This window comes from Bacillus rossius, chromosome 6, assembly GCF_032445375.1.
Source record: "Bacillus rossius redtenbacheri isolate Brsri chromosome 6, Brsri_v3, whole genome shotgun sequence".
Classification (NCBI taxonomy): Eukaryota; Metazoa; Arthropoda; class Insecta; order Phasmatodea; family Bacillidae; genus Bacillus; species Bacillus rossius.
Window position 1 is genome coordinate 36,282,921 of NC_086334.1, and position 19,403 is coordinate 36,302,323.

At 38.5% G+C, this 19,403-nt stretch overlaps 1 protein-coding gene across 3 annotated transcripts in view; it reads left to right on the plus strand.

Annotated features, from left to right (window-relative positions):
- Positions 1–19,403, plus strand: part of LOC134533031 (guanylate cyclase 32E) — a 234,740-nt gene that overhangs the window by 192,612 nt on the left and 22,725 nt on the right. For all 3 annotated transcript variants that reach the window (XM_063370180.1, XM_063370179.1, XM_063370178.1), the window contains 7 exons: positions 1,832–2,011; positions 3,124–3,228; positions 3,800–3,871; positions 7,538–7,733; positions 9,224–9,458; positions 13,054–13,188; positions 15,087–15,199. In XM_063370180.1, the coding sequence (XP_063226250.1) occupies positions 1,832–2,011; positions 3,124–3,228; positions 3,800–3,871; positions 7,538–7,733; positions 9,224–9,458; positions 13,054–13,188; positions 15,087–15,199 (1,036 nt within the window). The remainder of the gene's footprint in view (positions 1–1,831; positions 2,012–3,123; positions 3,229–3,799; positions 3,872–7,537; positions 7,734–9,223; positions 9,459–13,053; positions 13,189–15,086; positions 15,200–19,403) is intronic.

Below are 19,403 nucleotides of genomic sequence, written 5' to 3' on the forward strand. Positions count from 1 at the left end.
TGGTTAATTCACCGCCGCAATCGACACCATCTCTAGGGCATCGACTTGTGGTGGTCCCTAGCGGACACGTGTCGAACTCTTCAAACGCCCCTTCCCCCTCCTGTTGAACGACCTTGAGCTGCAGTAAATGATTGATGGGGGGTGCGGGGAATGACAGCGGGCGACAGTGCTGCGCTCTACCGTTGAAATAACAACTAAGACGATACAGGGCGGTACGGCAGCGCACTGCAGCGGTGAAGTTCCCAAGCTGCTCATCATACGCTTCTGAAAAACGTAGAGTAAATCCTATCCACTCGCAACTTCTATACAGTATATATATATTCAAAGGTTTGGCTCGTCGTGTGACGCCTCCAGCGAGTTCCTTTTTACGCCGACAGGACGCGCGGAAGCCAAACCGCCGCGGGCGGCAGGTTGACCCCCACAGAGCCATTCGTTTCCGCTGCGGAGCGCTGAAAGCGTGCGTCGAGAGGTGGAAGGAAAAAAAAAAAAAAAAAAAACACCGCCCATTTCCTGAAGCCACAAGCAGAGAGTGGGATGGAAGGAAGAAGGGGGATAAATAATGGATACATTTTCGACCTCCTCTTTGCGAAAGTTGTGAAAAATTAAGCGAGGCCATGCTCTCGTTACACGACGAGAAGGTTAAATTGTTCGCCTGCTCTTTCGAGCGCTAATTCGGCCGTCTTCTACAGTGTTCACGTCATTTGTCAGGGTTAGATCCTTTGCTTGGTCGGGAATTAACTCTGCTACTAATTCTTCCAGAGACAATCGGAAACTTGCAACCGATCGCTTAATCATTCTAAATTTTCTCCATACCTTTTCGGCATAAAATTACACTTCCACCTGCCTTCTAGTCAAAATTTTCTAGTTTCGTTATTTCCCTTCTCTTGAACGGTAAATTAAGCACTTTGGTTTGAGTTTATATTAAAATAATACTTTAACTTTCGACATTAACTGCATAGTTTTTTTGGCGTGTTTTGGAATTCAGTTTACTTGCATGTATATGTAGAAAATGTTTATCAGAAGTAGATCATCTGGATTGGATGCTGAGGATGCCTGACGTGGATGCGTTTAATTGAGTGTGCGGAAGAAAGTTTCCGTTGAAATGTAAGACACATGATAATAAAAAAAAAGTATAACATTCTGACACAAAGCGGGTAGCTAGTGAAAAACTTAGACTGGATAATGTCGAGTTTACAATGAATGATGTTTTCATCAAACAAAGCAATATGAATAAAATGATAACCAAATATTCTTTATATTTTCACAAATATAAAATTAAAGCAGCATCGACAATGGCACGTAAACGGAGACGGATCTCCCGGAATAATTCATTGTCACGTCTGATGCTTCCACAGTGCACGGAAACCTAACAATGGCAACCAATGAGATTGCATCTCAAGGTTAGGAAATATTAATTAACGAAAAAAAAAAATACGTTTACGCTTCAACACCATAGCACGGGCAGAATCTACATTTACAACAAAAATAAACCACAGAGTCCAAATAGAACACTAGACATGCTTGTACTTGGAACAATTTTTAACGTATTTAGAACATTTAAACAAACATGGTTACCACCGCAGCCAAGTACGCGGCTACTATTGGTCGCACGGAGCAACGTAAACGGAAGAGTGCAGCATTGCCAGAGTCAAATCCGTACGGGTCCGTCTCCGCCTGCGTGCCGTTGAAGAAACTCCGTTGCGTGAGGATCCGTCTGCGTTTACGTACGTGTCATTTTAGAACGGGCCCAAATCTACGGCCGCCGACGACGGCTAATTTCAAAAAAATTCGAATACGTGTGGTAACGTTCATGGTTTGATTTCGTTTCCAGGCCACCCACCCGCTGATAAGGACCAGCCAGGTGTCGCTCAGCTCGAACCCGGACGCCGAATTCCGCTACTCCACGATATACACAAACATAGGCATCTACAAGGGCCGGGTGCTGGCCATCAAGAAAGTCCCCAAGAAGTCTGTTGACATCACGAGGGCCATGAAGAAGGAACTGAAAATGGTAAAGTGATAATGATTTCACACCCCATTTTTTTCTTCTTCTTCTTGGTTGATAGAAAAGTTTATTTTTAACCAGTTGCCAAGAAATAGTTTTTTAATACTACGAGAATGATTCTGTAACTTTATACAACACATGGCTATGGTTAATTTTTGAGTTTATGAAATCCTTTTTTCGATTTAATTCTTACAAAAATTAACGCAAAATTTTATGTTTTAATTAATGTTCCATTAAGTATAATTTTTTAAACAATGAAAAAAATATAATGTTACATAATTGTACTTAATTTTGTTGTACCATGCCTATTTACGCGCGCAGTTAATACTCGAAAGCTTTTCAGGGAACGGTTTACAAATTACTGGAGGTATTGGCACAACACAAAGCATGAATAGTCGGATAAGTATCCGAACCCAGTATTATTAATGCGAACACTATTTTGTAGTGGTAGTTATTTTAATGTAAATTTACAAATGTACAAATATCTGTAATATAAGATGAATAATTCTGTTACGGTTACAAAAAATGCAGTGTGCATGTTTTTTGTACATTTTTTGTAACAAGAAAATCTTCAAAAGAAAATAATATTGCTTAAAATTTGTAAGAAGTAGCTGAGCATAATTTGTGTTAACAGAGTGCATACCAGTAAGAATATGGTACCTATATTAATCGTCTATTGCCTTCTAGTGATATCCCCTTTCTTTTTTATTTGGCTGTTCTGTTTGGTGATCTGACTATTCAAATTAAACTTAGCGTGTATAATTTTTTATTCACACGTGATTGTTTTCCATCCTATAAATTTTGTCTTGCTATTTAATAATTCCAGATTAGGTTATCAGAGAATTCCCAAGGTCGTCGATCTGCCTCTCCTACGTGTTTATCACTGTGAAGTTGGAAATTATGGCATTTAGCATATTTACAATTGTAGCGATCCGTTTGTGTCGTTACAGCGTGTTTCAAACTATTAATATCAAAGTCTTCTCTAGAGATATTTATGTACTTTACATACATCTCCCTTGTTGTTTTCGACGTAACGATCATTTAAAAACTAATTTGGAGCATAACTATAAGATCTATTAAATTGGCATTTACTCTGTTTGTTTGAATTATGTTCGCAGATGCGGGACCTGCGGCATGACAACCTTAATGCTTTCATAGGCGCTTGCACGGATCCGCCCAACATTTGTATAGTAACGGAGTACTGCACTAGAGGCAGTCTTAAGGTAAATACATATGAAAATATTTATAAGTATTATATTTTTTTCAAGATTCCGTTCTACACTACATAACTGTACTTAGCTAGCATCTAATATAAATATTTAGTTAAAGGTTTTTTTTTAAATAAGTCTAGTACCAAGCAGAATTATATACCTACCTACATGTGCCTTTTTTATAGTAAGAATGAAGTTTCACGTAATTAACAAAACGTCCCACATAAATTGTTTCTTATTGGATTGAGTGTCAATCCCCAATCCATTAAAACACGCTTGTCTTATGACCACTGTTTCTCTTAAATTATCATGTTATAACATCCTAACATAAAAATTTTCTCACAATTTTTTGGGCTTCACTTGTGGTTGTGATCTTTAAAATGTTAAATGTAGATTTTCTTTCTCTGTAAAAATAAATGTTAGAAAGGAGTAGTCCGACGCTGGATAGAGTGCGTACGCAATATTTTCAGTTAAGTCAGTGGCTCACGAATTTTTTTGGTATTGTCGAATGTTCACAGTATGTTTATTACTAAATTATGTTTACTAAGGGGAAAGAAAAAAACTCTTCGTGTTTTTGACTCAGGACATCCTGGAAAATGAAGATGTCAAACTTGACAACATGTTCGTTGCTTCCCTCGTTGGAGACATTATTAGAGTGAGTAAGTCGAAGTAAACAGGCTTAATGCATTACTTCAGTGTTGAAAATTCATTATTCACTGTGTGTACCGATGAAAATAACATGGATTAAGGCTTGTCGCATTATGTTGTTGCTTAATGTTTCAACACCGCTAGCTAACTTTAAAACGTAAACGGTTTTGAATGTGAGCTCTAAGATATGCTGTGCTGTTGCATACAACGGTCTTTTCAAACAGAAGTTGTAAATGAAATAATTACATCGTTGAAGAGAAATACGTCAATGCGTGGTTTTTGTTTCATATAATTGCCAGAAACCACTCCGTGAAGTTTGCCCAAAACTTACCTCATACAGGCTTGTTAATACAATTACTTATTTTGTAATACATCTACAACTAAGCTCTACGGCATATGGACTTCAGCATTATCTTAAATTTAAAAAAAAAATGTAAGCGAGTCTTTTAGTACTCGCCAATGGTGTGTAAACATCTAACCTCAGTATCGAGCAAATTCATGGGTTCTTGTATTGTTAATGATGTAAGAAAAACTGTAATACGAAACTCGGACACGAAATTGAACTTTTAAAAACTTTAAATAATGCCGAGCTTCATAAATATACTGATAAATAAAATATTCGCTTTGCAAATAACAACATTTCTGGACGCGATTCACACACGTACTTTCTGCGCCCGCCGCTAGAATTCGCTGCCTGGATCGTAAACGTCGCTTGCCACCATCACGCGCAGATGGCAGCACGAAACAACCAGAAAATTTTAAACTATTAGAAACTGCTCCGATAAAAGCGAAGAAGACTTGAAAAATCATAAACCCCAGCTTTGTACCTGATTGCCGACAAGGAACTTCTCTCAAATACTGTCAACCTTGTTAAAATGCACTAAACGCTTCATACTTAAAGTTTCCACGCATGTAAGAAGTTATACTTCTATGTAATTACTAAATATTAACCTAAACATTTTAAAACACATATTACATCACTAAGTATATGTTTGTATGCTAGTTTTTGCTTAAACGACTGAAATCAGTCTGTAAATGCCTCCTAAAAACAAACCTTGACCTTCTTGAGCTGATTCAACATTAATATAATATTATACTGACAATAAAAAAATCCAGTGTCGAGTTTTGAACCACTTCCCTTATGGCGCTCTACCTCTGTGAATTTAGAAGGAGAGTATGTATTATCATCATTGCAATGCAGGTTTTCCAATGTATTTTTTAACTTGTATTTACTTTCCACTATGACTATTTTAGTTTACCAAATATATTCCCGGGTAGTTTCACTATCAAAAAGTTACATTTAGCACACCAATACGTTTTGTACGTCCGCTGATATTTACGTAAGTGACTATATACGGGTTTATATTGCTGCACGTGGATCCGCCATCTTAGTTACACATTTCCGTTCATCGACTTAATTTCCATTTTCACGAAATGACTCCTACCAAATGCCGTGTACCGAGAGCTCGGATGTTTACACATCAAAAATCTTCTTGAAATGACGTTTTACGTCTAAGAACGTTGGGCTAAAATAATAGATTGTTATAAATATTACAGAAAGTAATAAAGAACCACACCCAAGTGATTAGGCAATGGAAAACGGGAAAAAGATAAAAATTAAAAGGGGTTGATGTAATTTGTGACCAGGAAGCTTGAATTTTTTTTTGTTACTAGAAGAATTATTCTTTACTGTATAATGCTTGCCCGCATATGGAAAAATAAATAGAGGAATTAAAAAAAATATTAAACATTCACTACATGATAATTCGTAACATTGGGCTTACTTTTAAATCAAAAACCAAAAAAATTGTAGCTACGACTGGAAAATTACTTGTTTACAAAATATTTTTAGATAGTTTTGTCGTAAGTCTTAGTGTAAAAAATAATTGTTGTGTACTTGTAGGTATATTCGAATGAGTAAGTTTAAAATGACATGAGAGGTTATCACAGCATCTAATCTCGTAAATGCATATTCTACAGATGTAATATTGCAATGTACACAATACTTCATTCATTAGACGAATGTAATCCTAAAAATTCCATTTCGTTATCTTAGTAAATATGAGATTAAAAAATGGGTCACTGATACAGTTATACAGGCTGAGTCTGAATTCGACCGACAAATTTCGGCTGCAGATTCATCTCGAAAAAATATATTGAATAATAAGTTGAAAACATCTATACGACTTATAGTCTAATGTACTTTCCAAGACTGGTATATGTCTTTTAAGTTGGAATCAAACAAAAAATGTTATTTTAAATAATATAGAAAGTTTTTAAGATTTAACAGTGCACGACTGGATAAAGTTTCGTTGAATGAATTTCTAACACCACCGCGAATATTGTCGCTGTCATAAAATTATTTCATTGAAATAATTGGGGGTAGTAACACGTCACAAAAGTTTGTGAAAAATAAAGATGTTACTACTAAATTATAGCAATGAAATAAGTTTGCGTCAACGACAAAATTCGCGGTGACTGTAGACCTGTATTCAGTTAAACTTAACCCCAAAGCTCATTGTTTCATCATAAATACTTTGCAAATTATTTAAATAAAATGTTATTGGGTTTCAACTTCAAAGTCATATACCAGCCTTGATACGTACTTAATAATATTATTTTTTTAGTGATGAACCGGCTGTCAATGTTTGTCGGTTGAATTTTTTTTTATCTCTCTGTTGACCCCTATACATGTATATCACACAATTGGGGTATAGAGAACGTCAATAATTGCACATATGAATTATAACAGAGATTACAAATAGATAAAAACAAATACGAAATATTAACAAATTATAATCTGTGATTATAATCACAGATCATAATTCAGACTCATTCTGTATAACTGTTAACACGCGCCAATAATGTTGCCAAATCATCAAACCTCAGCGTACTCTATTCCTCCCTCCCCCCCCCCCCCCCCCCCAATTGGGACTGCCTTGTTTGAGTCATCAGATCACTCGCCTCCCACCTCCGGGTGAGAAACGTGGCTGACGTTGCTGTCAGCCGGTTGGTTTGAATTCCACATTTACCAGCCCCCAGTAAGAGACTCTAGAGGAGCTCTTGACCTTTGACTTCGACCTCAGCGGCCATCTTGTATGACGTCTCGTCTCCCAATTTTAAATAATAACATCACGCACGCCGTATTGAAAATCCGTTCAATATTAACATAGAAAATAGAAGGAAAAATCATTTTTAAAAATATTTAAATGCAATTTAAATAAAATTGTAATAAAAATTTCATTTACGTTATGAAGTTCTAGATTAAATCTCGGAACAGGGGGGGGGGGGGTGAATTACGATGTGCTGTCGTTTCCCCCTTGCGCATTTAGGGATGCCTACAACTCACGTAGTTTCGTTTCCCTACCACGTTCCTGCAACTTCGGATTTCTCTCAAAAATTGAAATTTAAAAAAAAAAATCGAAGGGTTAGGTTAGGTTAGGTCAGTCACAACATGCTTGTTTTCATTGAAAACTTCAGATTTAAAGACTGAAGTGGCGTTGATACCAAAAAAACGCAAAACTTCGGAAATCTTTAGGAAATTCTTGCAGGGGAACCGAAACTACCTACGTGAGTTGTAGGCTTCCCGCGCGTTTAACAGCGTGATTCAGTGAGCGTCACGAAAAGACGGGTGGGCCGGCGGAGCACACCTGGCGTTGTGTCCCTCGGGCAGGGCATGCTCTACCTGCACGACTCCCCGGTGAGGTTCCACGGCAGCCTCAAGACGTCCAACTGCCTGGTGGACTCGCGCTGGGTGGTCAAGCTCGCCGACTTCGGCCTGCACGAGTTCAAGCGAGCCGACGGCGCAGAGGCGGCCGCTGCGCTGCTGGCGGACCAAGACAGCTCCGACGCCGCCGGGAAGTGCGAAGGTGAGCCAGCCAGCGAGACGCGTCCGGTGGAACCTACCACCCGTCACCAGTTCCTGCACCGTTACAAATAACTACACTAGAAAAAAAAGTATTTACATTTACGTAAGTTTCCTTTAGAAACCAGTTAAAAAAATATATATATATACACCTATTTATTTGATATATGGTCTAATATACTCTTATGAAAATGGAGCTGATAATTTTTTTTCGAAATAATAGAGAAATTATCTATTATCTTTTAAAGATTTGTGCAGTGGGAGTGCATGACTTGATGTAAGATTTGGACATACGCCATTGCTAAGAACTTTTTCTGTTGAAGAAAAATAAAAAATAAAAAAATACCCAAAAAAGACAAAAAAACACAAATTAAGCAAAAAATTGCTGTTGTCAACAACAGCTTAATTTGTGTTTTTTGTCTTTTTTGGGTATTTTTATTTTTTTAATTTTTAGTTTTAGTTTTCTTCAACAGAAAAAGTTCTTAGCAATGGCGTATGTCCAAAAACTTACATCAAGTCAGAAAATATCTAAGTTGGATCACTGAGCGTCTTGATAACGTTTAGGCCTAATTAAACGAAGTTCTACGCCACCGCAAAGCTTTTCGCTGTCGTAATATGATTACTTTGAAATAATTGAGGGGGGGGAAATGTGTGTGAAATAATGAGACTAACACCCTTAAGACGGTACTGCTACACTAATGGCCAGTTGCAACATTCTGCTCTGCAATCCGCGGATCCAACGATCTTAGCCCAAGAATGATCTATGGATCATTCTTCTAAATGTTGTGCCAACACGTACTGGGACCACAATATCCTAGCTTGCGTTCATCGCTGCCTTAACTTTTGAATTTTAATAACAACTGAAAACATATACTGGTATCTAAAATTTAATTCAAAACGAAACAGTCGGAAATGTGAATAGGTTTTGCTTTAAAATATCAATTTTTTTATAAATATTGAAAGTAATTATGATGCAATAAAATATTCATACAATAAAGTAAAATAACAAGCATTTAATGCATTTAAAAAATCAGTTTTTCACGTGAGAAGAGGTTGCACCACTAGAATAAATAAATTTTTGATGCATGTGTTGTATATTATCTGAGATTTTTTTTTAAAAATAATAATTTAATTTTCTACATCTGATTATAATTGCATGCATAAAGTCCATGAAAAATGCCGGCCACGGACTGTTGTAGAAGGGCCTTAACAGCAGCTCCCGCGCACGGGGCGACTTTGTCGCGGCGACCACCTCCAGGTCGCGGCGACACGCCTGGCCGCCCGGCGTGTCGCGGGGGAAGCCTAAGATGTGCATCAAGTTCTGTTCCTGCCATTTATATTTCTCTGTTTATTTTAATGTAGCTATACTAACCTAACCAACCGTCCATAGTGTTTTAATGTAGCTAACCTATTCGGGGTCGGGACAGAACTTGATGGACATCTTAGGCTTCTCGTGTCGCGGTGCCGCGCGAGCTACGGCGTGGTGTTTGGCAGGCCTGCTGTACCGGGCGCCCGAGCTGCTGCGCGCGGCCATGCTGGAGCCGCCGGCGGGGGCGACGACTCCAGCGCCCGTGGACGCGCGCGGCTCGCAGAAGGGCGACGTGTACTCGTTCGGCGTCATCCTGTACGAGCTCCACGCGCGGCACGGGCCCTTCGGCGAGCAAGGGCTGTCGCCGGCGGAGGTGCTGCACCGCGTCATGAACCCTCGTCCTGGCGAGGAGCCCTTCAGGTGACCCCACCAGCCTCACCGACCGCTTTTACTATCCGCACTGTCAACATGCTGACTCATCAAGTTACTAGCTGGCATCACGCACAAGTAGTGACCGCACGATAAAACAACACCACATACAAGCAATGAATGCAATATAACAAAAATTAAACAAAGACAGAAGAATTGCGGAACAATTAAATGATTAATGGTTATAATTTAATTTAAATACAAAATATTAAATTTTTTATTAAAGTTAGTATATACTCCATTAATTAAATCTTTCTGTTGTTTAGAGTAAACTAAATAGATTGTAGGTGACTATTAAACTCGTGAACCCTAATACCAGTACTGTCTTTAATATTTCATTTAAGTTTTGAACCATAACAAATGTATACAAAAAAGAGAACTAAATAGGTACAATTATTATAACATAGGAACAGAAAATTTCTTGGATTTATGATTTTGAAAATTTGTTTTGAATGGATAAAATTTTTCTCTATCAGAATTTTTAAATTACTCCAAATTACTGTACAGTATTCTAATTGACATCTGATTAAAGTTTGAGGCATAAGAAGTTATGTAATTATTAATGCTAGGGTTTTAGGAAATGGATACTAGACAGTTTGGAGTCCACGCATCCCCCCAGATCTTTTATACTAGGGATGAGATTTTAATATTTTCAAGCATATAAACATGCCTAATTGGTTGAATTTTCCTAACGAAGGAAATATTTTAGTTTAATATTTGTTAAAAGAAACAAGATTAAGTTTACACCATATTTCAATTTCAGTAATGTTGTAACCAATCCCCTGACCACCCGGATTGATTACATTAGCTGGGCGAACAAATAACACGTGACCAGAGCAAAATACTAGCGAAGGCTAGTTTAGCATACAGTACTCTGTTTGTTTTGAAGAATTTAAGGTAATCTTTTTATGAAATGAAAGATTAGAAACGGTGACATATATATGTAACTTTAATCATGTATTTTTTTATAAATATTATTTTTACAATTCTCTAAAAAAAAGAAAGGTAACATAAGCAAAGATTTACAAATCATCATACACGCTTATAGTGACCACATCTATTAAGTTTTTAGAGATATAGTCTTAGGTACATGAAGAATAGTTATGACGATATAAACGTAACAATGAATCGTCTTACTTGAATTGTTTCGCCTTTAGGTGCATATCCAAAGTTAATGGACGTCTTATTAACTCGACCAAAAACTTCATTACAACACAGGATAAGAAAGCTATGTTACGTATCCCCCCTTACGTAACCCTAGGACGTGTATAGCAGAACCCCCTAATACACCTCTCAAAATAATATACGTTAAATTTTACTCAAACTGAGTGTACGCATACACCATTACATCATTACTAAGGATGCTACCTATCATTAACCATCAATATCTAACATCGAACGTAGGCACACAATGACGGATGAAACGGACCCGATTAACTGAATTAGAAGCAACACTAAGTCAGTGCAAAGCGACTGAAAACGCATCTAAACAAATGAAGGGAAGACCTACAACCACCCACGGCCTGATAGAAAGTTCAAACGCTGACAATCCCGCAACACGCAGTCAGAGGCGGAGCTCACGCCACTGCCTGAGTGCATCCAGAGTAAGCAAGCTTCACACCGAAGAATAATTCTTAACTGGGACCCATGTTAAGCATGTGCGGTTTCCACGAGCATAATGACGACCTAGATATACCTAGCTAAATGATCCCAAAGAGCGTGCCTACGCAGATGGACAGCCTTACTCCTAGTGAGCGAGGACTGCGAGGAAGACCGGTCGGGCGGCCCTATTTATACCCCACTAAATCTATGCCACAAGAGGCGCTACTGTCGACCTAAAAAAGGGGAAAGGAGGAGGAATGGTGGAGGGGGCACTGGTAGGTGAGGAAAGGCTGCCCGTTGGAGTGGGGGAAGTGGGACGGAGGGGAGTGATGTGCTGGGTTCGAGTCCTGTGTAGGCTACAATGTATCTTTGGAGCAGATAACCCATGTTTAAGGAATTAATTTCTCTGCAGATTTTTGAGGTATCAGCAAACAATAGACCAGTGGTTTCATGACGAACCTGAATTATATCATTAACTAGCTGCAGTACCCAGCGTTGCCCGGGCTGAACACAGGGTGAAGGGGAACTGTTTAGAGATCAGATGTAGTTAGTAATTGTCTTCTTAATTTGAATGTCAAGTGTGCAAAATAATTTATATCACTTTAAGATCCCGACAGACGTTGTTCTGCCAGTTTATAGTTATTTACCTGGTCTATATGTAATCTAGACTCTATAAAGCAATATCGAAAAAAAAACTGAAAAGTAAGGGATTACTAATATTGAAATGATTCCATTATCTAGCTAATGCTTGGCATGCATTGCAATGCCTCATTCAGTTTTGTTTTGTAATATGTTTGAAGTAGTTACACATATACAAATAATCTATCCATGTATCTAAATATATATTTATCTCTATCTACATCTATAGTCCTATATATCTATGTATCTCTCTATCTGTATTTATCTCATATCTACATATATACCTCACACTATCTCTATGTATTCTATATGAGGGTACTGATTGCTTCGTTGTTAATATCACACGGGTGTTTTTTACTTGTATTGGAAAATTAAGAATGATAAGGCATCTAGTGCGTGGCAACAATGTTAATAGGCAATAGGAAATAAACTTCTAGCGCCTGCGGCATTGTCAACACACACTTCGTACGTGTACTGCATATTGTATCTAACACCCTCCAACGCATTTGATTCTAAATTGGACTTTTAGTAAGGATCCCTAATGTTATTGATAATATAATATAGACTATAGCCTTCCTCGATAAATGTACTATCCAACACTGAAAGAATTTTTCAAATCGGACCAGTGGTTCCTGAGATTAGCGCGTTCAAACAAACAACCAACCAAACAAACTTTTCAGCTTTATAATATTAGTATAGATGTACTTTAATTAGCCATCTTTTCAATATATTTTATTAAGGCATTTCTACTCAAATTGATTATTTAATACAATTTATTGGACATTACGCCATTGGAGTTTTTCACTTCTTGTCAAGGGGAAAAAAATTCAAGAACTCAAATATTCATCTTTCTTATATATATGTTTGTGTGTTCGTCTTTCATACGCTCACGCATCGTTCATCGCGATTGAGTTGAGAAAATTTGGTGCATAATTTGATGTATTAATTGATTTTTTCATTCTAGTATATTTGAAGAAAAAAACATGGAAAATATGATTGAGTATTCAATAATTGTAACTTAGTATTTTTTTTATTGTGGTTATTTATCCGCGCAGTTAATACTGGAAAGCTCGGTTCAGGGAACGGTTTACAATGATGAAGTAGCTTGGCTTGTGGGTTGTAAGCCGTGTCCTAAGGCGAATAATTCACCGACCTCAAGTAGGTAAATGCTCCCTGATGATGGCGACTGCGATGTCGACCGAAACGTCGGGTGATTTATTCGCCTATAGGACGCGGCTGCAACCCAGGAGCCAAGCTATTTCGGACAATGGCCGTGAAAGCCCGCATGCAATGGTCTTGCATGGATGTCCCTGCGAGAGGGCGGACGGGCGGGCGTGGTTTGCAGGCCGCCGCTGGAGCTGCTGGAGAACAGCTTCGACTTCGTGCGCGACTGCCTGCTGGAGTGCTGGGCCGAGGACCCGGACAGCAGGCCCGACTTCAAGGCCGTGCGGACCAAGCTCAGGCCCTTGCGGAAGGGCATGTGCGTGCAACCCCCCTGCTCTTGTCGCGGCGCGCGACGCCGTCAAGATGACGGGCTGGACGACTCGTTCGAAACGGATCGATTCGTTTGCATGCAGAATCGGTTCCCGTGAAATCGATTCGTTCCGAAAATTTTCGTTCTTTTTTTTTTTTTGTTCCGACCACCGACAAAAGGATCCAACACCTCTCATTAGTAGAGACAGGAAAAAATTCGCGAATTCATTTCGCGATAGGCTAATATACAAATAGTTATTATACCTCAGTGCTGCCTCTGCTATTGGCTCACAACTCACCTGGATGACGCTGGGCCAATGAGAAACACCCAACCAAAGCTTTATCGAATCACGGGCTGCTACGCTGGGACGTCTCACACGACAGCAGCCAACGAGTGGGTGGCATTTGACCGAGTGTACGTAGAACTATTGAGTTCATCCTGCAGGTCATTGACAACGCGAATTTTTCCTGCCCCTACTCATTAGTCATTAGTCATCCGAGCGTTAGTTACGTCTAGGCAATACGGTCGGCAGACTTTCGAGTGAGATGAGCCGAATGTTAATTAAAACAGATTCTCCATTTTATTTATTTTTTTTATTTTTAGAGAACAGAAACATGTATTTTCTTTGTATCTACATTGAACGTTAAGACGATAGATTAACGTGATGCAATTAAAATATTTTATTCGCAAATACAACATGAAGTCTTAAAAAAATTAAAGGTACTTAGGGGGGAGGGGGAACACACGTACATGCAATAATATGGTAGTTATTAGTAGAGATCTACAGGTAAAACAAGAAAACCTAAATTATTTCCATTAATAAATTATTATTATTAGACAGCGAGTACGGTGGCGGTGACGGAAGGGCGGAGCGCTCAAGTTGAGGGCATGCGTTGCGATTGTGCCGTCTGATTTTCTGATTCTGGTCGGCAATTTTTTATTATTTTCTTGTGCTGTGGCAGCGCAGTGAGTCGTAGAGCCGCGGGTCCGCCGATCCCTGGTCTAGGCGGCTGGCCTTGGAAGCTTTTTTTTTTTATCGGTTATCGTAAATCTGGTCGGCTCGGATAGCTGAAAGTCCAGTCGCCTAGCTTCACTGTTGAAATTAACGTGCGCGAACACGTTTCAAAGCTCTCCGCAGATAAATTTAGTAAACATCTGCGATGTATGCGCGACTGAGTCCGTGGGCGCGGCATTCCCGATAAGAAAACTTCTGATGTGTAACATCTTAGCTCTCGGCATAACGACATTTGGTGGGAGCAATTTTGTGAATGGGACGGAAGTCGCGTGGGACGGAAATGTGTAACCAAAGTGCTGCCATCTGTGGGCGGATGGCGCGAACCCAAAAATCCCAAAATCAAAGGAAAACTTTATAGTATTAACTGTTTAATGCATTTGAACAAGATGGGCAGTATTTTAATAAAATTCGTTTTCAAAAATCAATTCTAAAGCAGGTGTTAAGTATTTTTGCAAGTATTTTTTTTTTTTTTTTGCTTTATCAGAGTCGTTTCAATATGTAGTTTAAATATTTGCAAATGGAATGATTCGGTAGTGGACGTAGCTGTTTCGGCAGCGTATCCTAGTGGCGGGTGCGGAAACTACGTTTGATTCGCGTCCAGAAAAATGTAGTTGATAACACAATTTGCGTGTATTTATCACGCACTGCATTTTTTTAAAGCATTCTCCGTTAAATTTCGTGACCGAGTTTCGTATTTTAAGTGAATTTGCAACATTATAACACATGGATTTGCGCGTTACCAAGGTTAGATGTTACACATTACTGACGAGTACTTAAAAACTTACTCTTTTTTTTTTTTTACAAAATTAGTTGTTCCGCTAGTATTAACCTCGACTATTTTTGACTTATGAGCACACGTGGCTTATATAATAATTTTTTTTGTCCCTAGGAAGCCCAACATATTTGACAACATGATGGCGATGATGGAAAAATACGCCAACAACCTGGAGGCCTTGGTGGACGAGAGAACCGATCAGCTGCAGGAAGAGAAGAAAAAGACAGGTAGGTAGGCGTGACTCCCTTGCAGAAAACAAACAAGTCGAACAAAACAAAAAACAAAGAAAAGTCTGGCACATAAAAATCCACATATTTTACTGAATTAAAGAAGAATCAGGGAGTCGTGACACTTGCTAGCATGCTAACCGTCTTGTCCAAATCTTGATTAAATTCAAAACAAAACATTTAACTTAATGTTTAATTACTATGATAAAACGAATATGTTATAATTTAATGTTTTTCACCTACATAAAATAAAGATGAAATCATCCAAGAATGTTAGAAATAATAGTGCAATTACAAATAAGTAAAAAAGCATATAAAACCAGTTTACTCAAATATGTAATGAATGAAATCACAATATTTAGGCAAGCAAATAATTTTTTTTTTTTTGGGAATTCATAAAAAAATACCGAGCAGAAATGTAATATTTGGAATAAGAAAAGTAAAATTATTAATTTATTTGGCTTTAGAAAAATAATATTACGTATAAATTTAGTTTATAAACACAGAAACATCATAAACAATTTTTAATTAAAATAAATATAAAATGTTATATAATTAATTAGAACATTTCTAAATTTAAGAGAATAAGTAGAAAAATATAAATTTTATTGTATACTATGTAACTAAAAAAAAAGATGTCGTTAGCCAATTACGAGAGAAAATAATATTGTTACTATTTACCGGGTTCGTAAAGGATATCCCAATTAAAGATTTTTTTATACTACACAGTTTTATTGATGGCCACTACTTATGTCACTTAAAAATCATCTTCTAAAATGGCAAATAATCAATTGCACTTAAAAATAATGTTGCTTCCCCAGTCACTCGTTTCTTACAATCCACACACCTCGTGGGTTGCACCTCTGGCGCAACTCTCGCCGCAGCACCCCTCGTGGGTCTCCGCCGCGGCACTCCGTCGCCGCACTCCGCCGCCGCCGACGCACTTGCTTTCTCCGAGGATCCGCTCGACGCTTCGCTCGGGACTCCGCCGCGCTCGCGACACTATCGCCCGGAACTGAACTCTCTGCCCTGGAACCCCGTCCAGGGACTTCGCCGCTCTACCGCCCGGAAACTCCGCCGCGGGAAAGCTCCCACCTGAACTCTCCAACTCTCCATGAGGCCGGCGTCCCCCGGCTTTTATATCATCCCAGGCGCTTTCCAGAAATCAGGAGCGCGGCTGGTGCCAGTCGCGTCATTCCGCGCCGACCCGACGGCAGATATCTCTCGAAACACATGTCGGCGGCTGCCAGCTGCGAGGTGTCAGATGTCTAGCTATCAGCGCCGCGCGGGGAGCGGAGAGCTGGAGGGAGGGGAAGCTGCTACCCAGGTGCGCACGACACATCTCATGTTGCGGCGGCAGCCTGTCAGCCAGCTAGCGCTGCACCTGCGCGTGACGCGGCCTTGCTCACGTTCGTAACAATATCAATACTTTCCCCAAATATCAATCCTAACTAGATTTTTTTTATAAACAAATGTAAGTAAAAAAAAAATACCAAAAAATTATAGTCTATTTTTGAAATAACAGAAAAATTTTAAAGTTTAATAAAAGAAAAAAATATCAATAAAATGTTTTCATTAAAAAGTTTTCTTAAAATGCAGGAAATCCAAATAATTTTTAACAATTGAATCAATTATTTGAGAAACCCCATAAGTCACAAAAAATGTGAAAATGTGTTATCCATGGATTTAGGTACTATATAGTTAGTTCTACATACTAGCGAGAAACCCCACATGGCCTCCAAATGGTGAGCATGATATACATACAGTGGCAATCACACAAGAGAGAGAAACCCCATAAGTCATGGACTTATGGGGTTTCATATCCGAACAGAATTAAAGGATTTATTTACCAAGGATATTTCTTGCTGCTTATTATTCTACTAAAGGCCATTCCTTGATTGTATTTTGTTACTCTAATGTCATTGATTCTTATTTGTTTACAACTTAATTATGGATTCATGCGAAGATGATGATGTTAAGCAAAATAAACGCAAAAGAGGGCATACAAACGTACAGAAATACAAGAATTCAGTTATAAAGAAAGCAAGACTGACAGGTGAAGCGTATATTAACTGGTCTGGAAAATATATTGCTGCCAAGACTCCAGGTGAACACTGCAGGTATGTCAACCTCTCTCACGATTTGTCTTTCTTGTAGTACTAGTTAGGCTTAATGTCAACACACTATCATTAAACAAAACCGAATATTTTTGTTTCTTTTAGATGCAGGCGAAAATGCTACACTGTGATATCAGAGCAGGAACAAAAAGTGATACTGTCTAAATTTCGCAGTTTCGAGACAAAGAACGAGCAGGATATCTATTTACAGAGCTTGATATCTACAACCATAGTGCATCGGCGCAGACGACGCAAGCCAGCATAAGAATCATCGAAACCTTCACGAGGTTGTACTTTTGTTTATGAAATCTCAACATGTTCAGGCAAGTACCAAGTGTGCAAAAAAGCTTTTGTTAATATACATGGAATAACAGATGATAGAGTGCGTAGACTGTCGTCATTACTTTGTGAAGGCAAATCTCCACGAGATAAACGTGGGCGAAATGTTCCTGGGAATGCCAAATCGGGTAATGTTATTGATGCTGTAAAATCGCATATTGCCTCCTTTCCTGTTAAGACATCTCATTACAGTGCCCGGGAATATCATTATTTGGATGCGAAACTTAATGTTAAGATCATGCACTCTTTGTACACACATGATTGTCCTGGTCAAACAGTAAGTTATGATTACTACTTGAAAATTTTCAAAGAAAATTTCTCCTTGTCTTTTGGCCGTCCACAATTTGATACATGCTGTCGTTGCGAAGAGTTGAATGTCAAACTTAAAAGCACGTTTCTCAACGACACTGCCAAACGAGTTATTGAGGCTGAGAAACAGGTTCATTTACGGCGTGCAAAGAAATTTTACTTCACACTTCCGGCAATAGAAAATCTGTCCAAGACGGATGAAACTGTTTGCGGAATTTGTATTGACTATATGCAAAACCTGCATATCCCTTGCGTTCCCATTCAGGAAGCCTTTTATTTAAGGCAACTGACTGTTAGTGTGTTTTGTATCCATAACCTAAAAGATGGGAGTGCTTATTTTTTTGTTTACCATGAAGGAGTGGCAGGAAAAGGGCCTAATGAGGTCTGCACATTATTAATGAGATACATTGAATCAGCAGTAAGCAAAAGCGTGAAGCATTTGCACATTTTTTCAGATGGTTGTGGAGCACAGAATCGAAATCACACTATAATCAGACTCTTTTCAACATTGACTACCACAGGCAGATTTGAAACTGTAGATCAATATTACCCAATGAGGGGTCACAGTTGTTTGCCGTGTGATCGAGATTTTGCCATACTGAAAAGAAAAATCAAACGAAGAGACCGGGTGTATATGGTTAAGGAATACATGGAAATCATTCTCACTTCTTCCAATAAACAGGCATTCCTGGCAATATTGATTGAAGATTCTACCGAAATCATTGATTTCAAAAGTTGGTGGCCATTCTACTTTAAGAAATCAATGTTATCTGCAGAATCTGCAGGAAGGAGCATACCTAAGGATCGAAAAGTAACTTTGCAACCGTCCAAGTTCATGCACTTCTCACACACAAGTACAACACCAGGTGTAGTAGTGGCTAGGGACTATATTAATGGACTGTTAACAAGTACATTCCACATCCGCAACACAAGGAAGGGAATGGTTGCTCTCCCGAAAACTACAGCCTATCCTGCTGGGAAACGTCCTATTCAGAAGAAAAAGATAGAGGATCTGCGGAAATTGAGTATGTACCTACCTCATGATGTGAATGTGCAGCAGTTCTATCAAGAACTTTTCAACTGGCCTACATGCGATAAGGATGTCTCTGATGTTGCATGAAACAAAAAGAAAACATTTGAACATGTTATGATGGGTTTTGATTGTTTCATGTAACAGTAATGTAATACTCAAAACAATGTAACTATTGTTGGATCAAGTTTTTGTATGCATGTATTTAGACTTATATATTTTGTTTGTACATTAGTAACTCAAACTAACATGTTATATAATAAACACTGCCACCTCTTCCTTCGTAAAACCCCAAAAATTGTACCCGATATCCTATAAGATTGTGTAAACCCATAAGTCCATGACTTTTAATAATTATTATCTGCAAATCCATTACATTTCCGCAACATTATTTTATTGTATAAGTTGG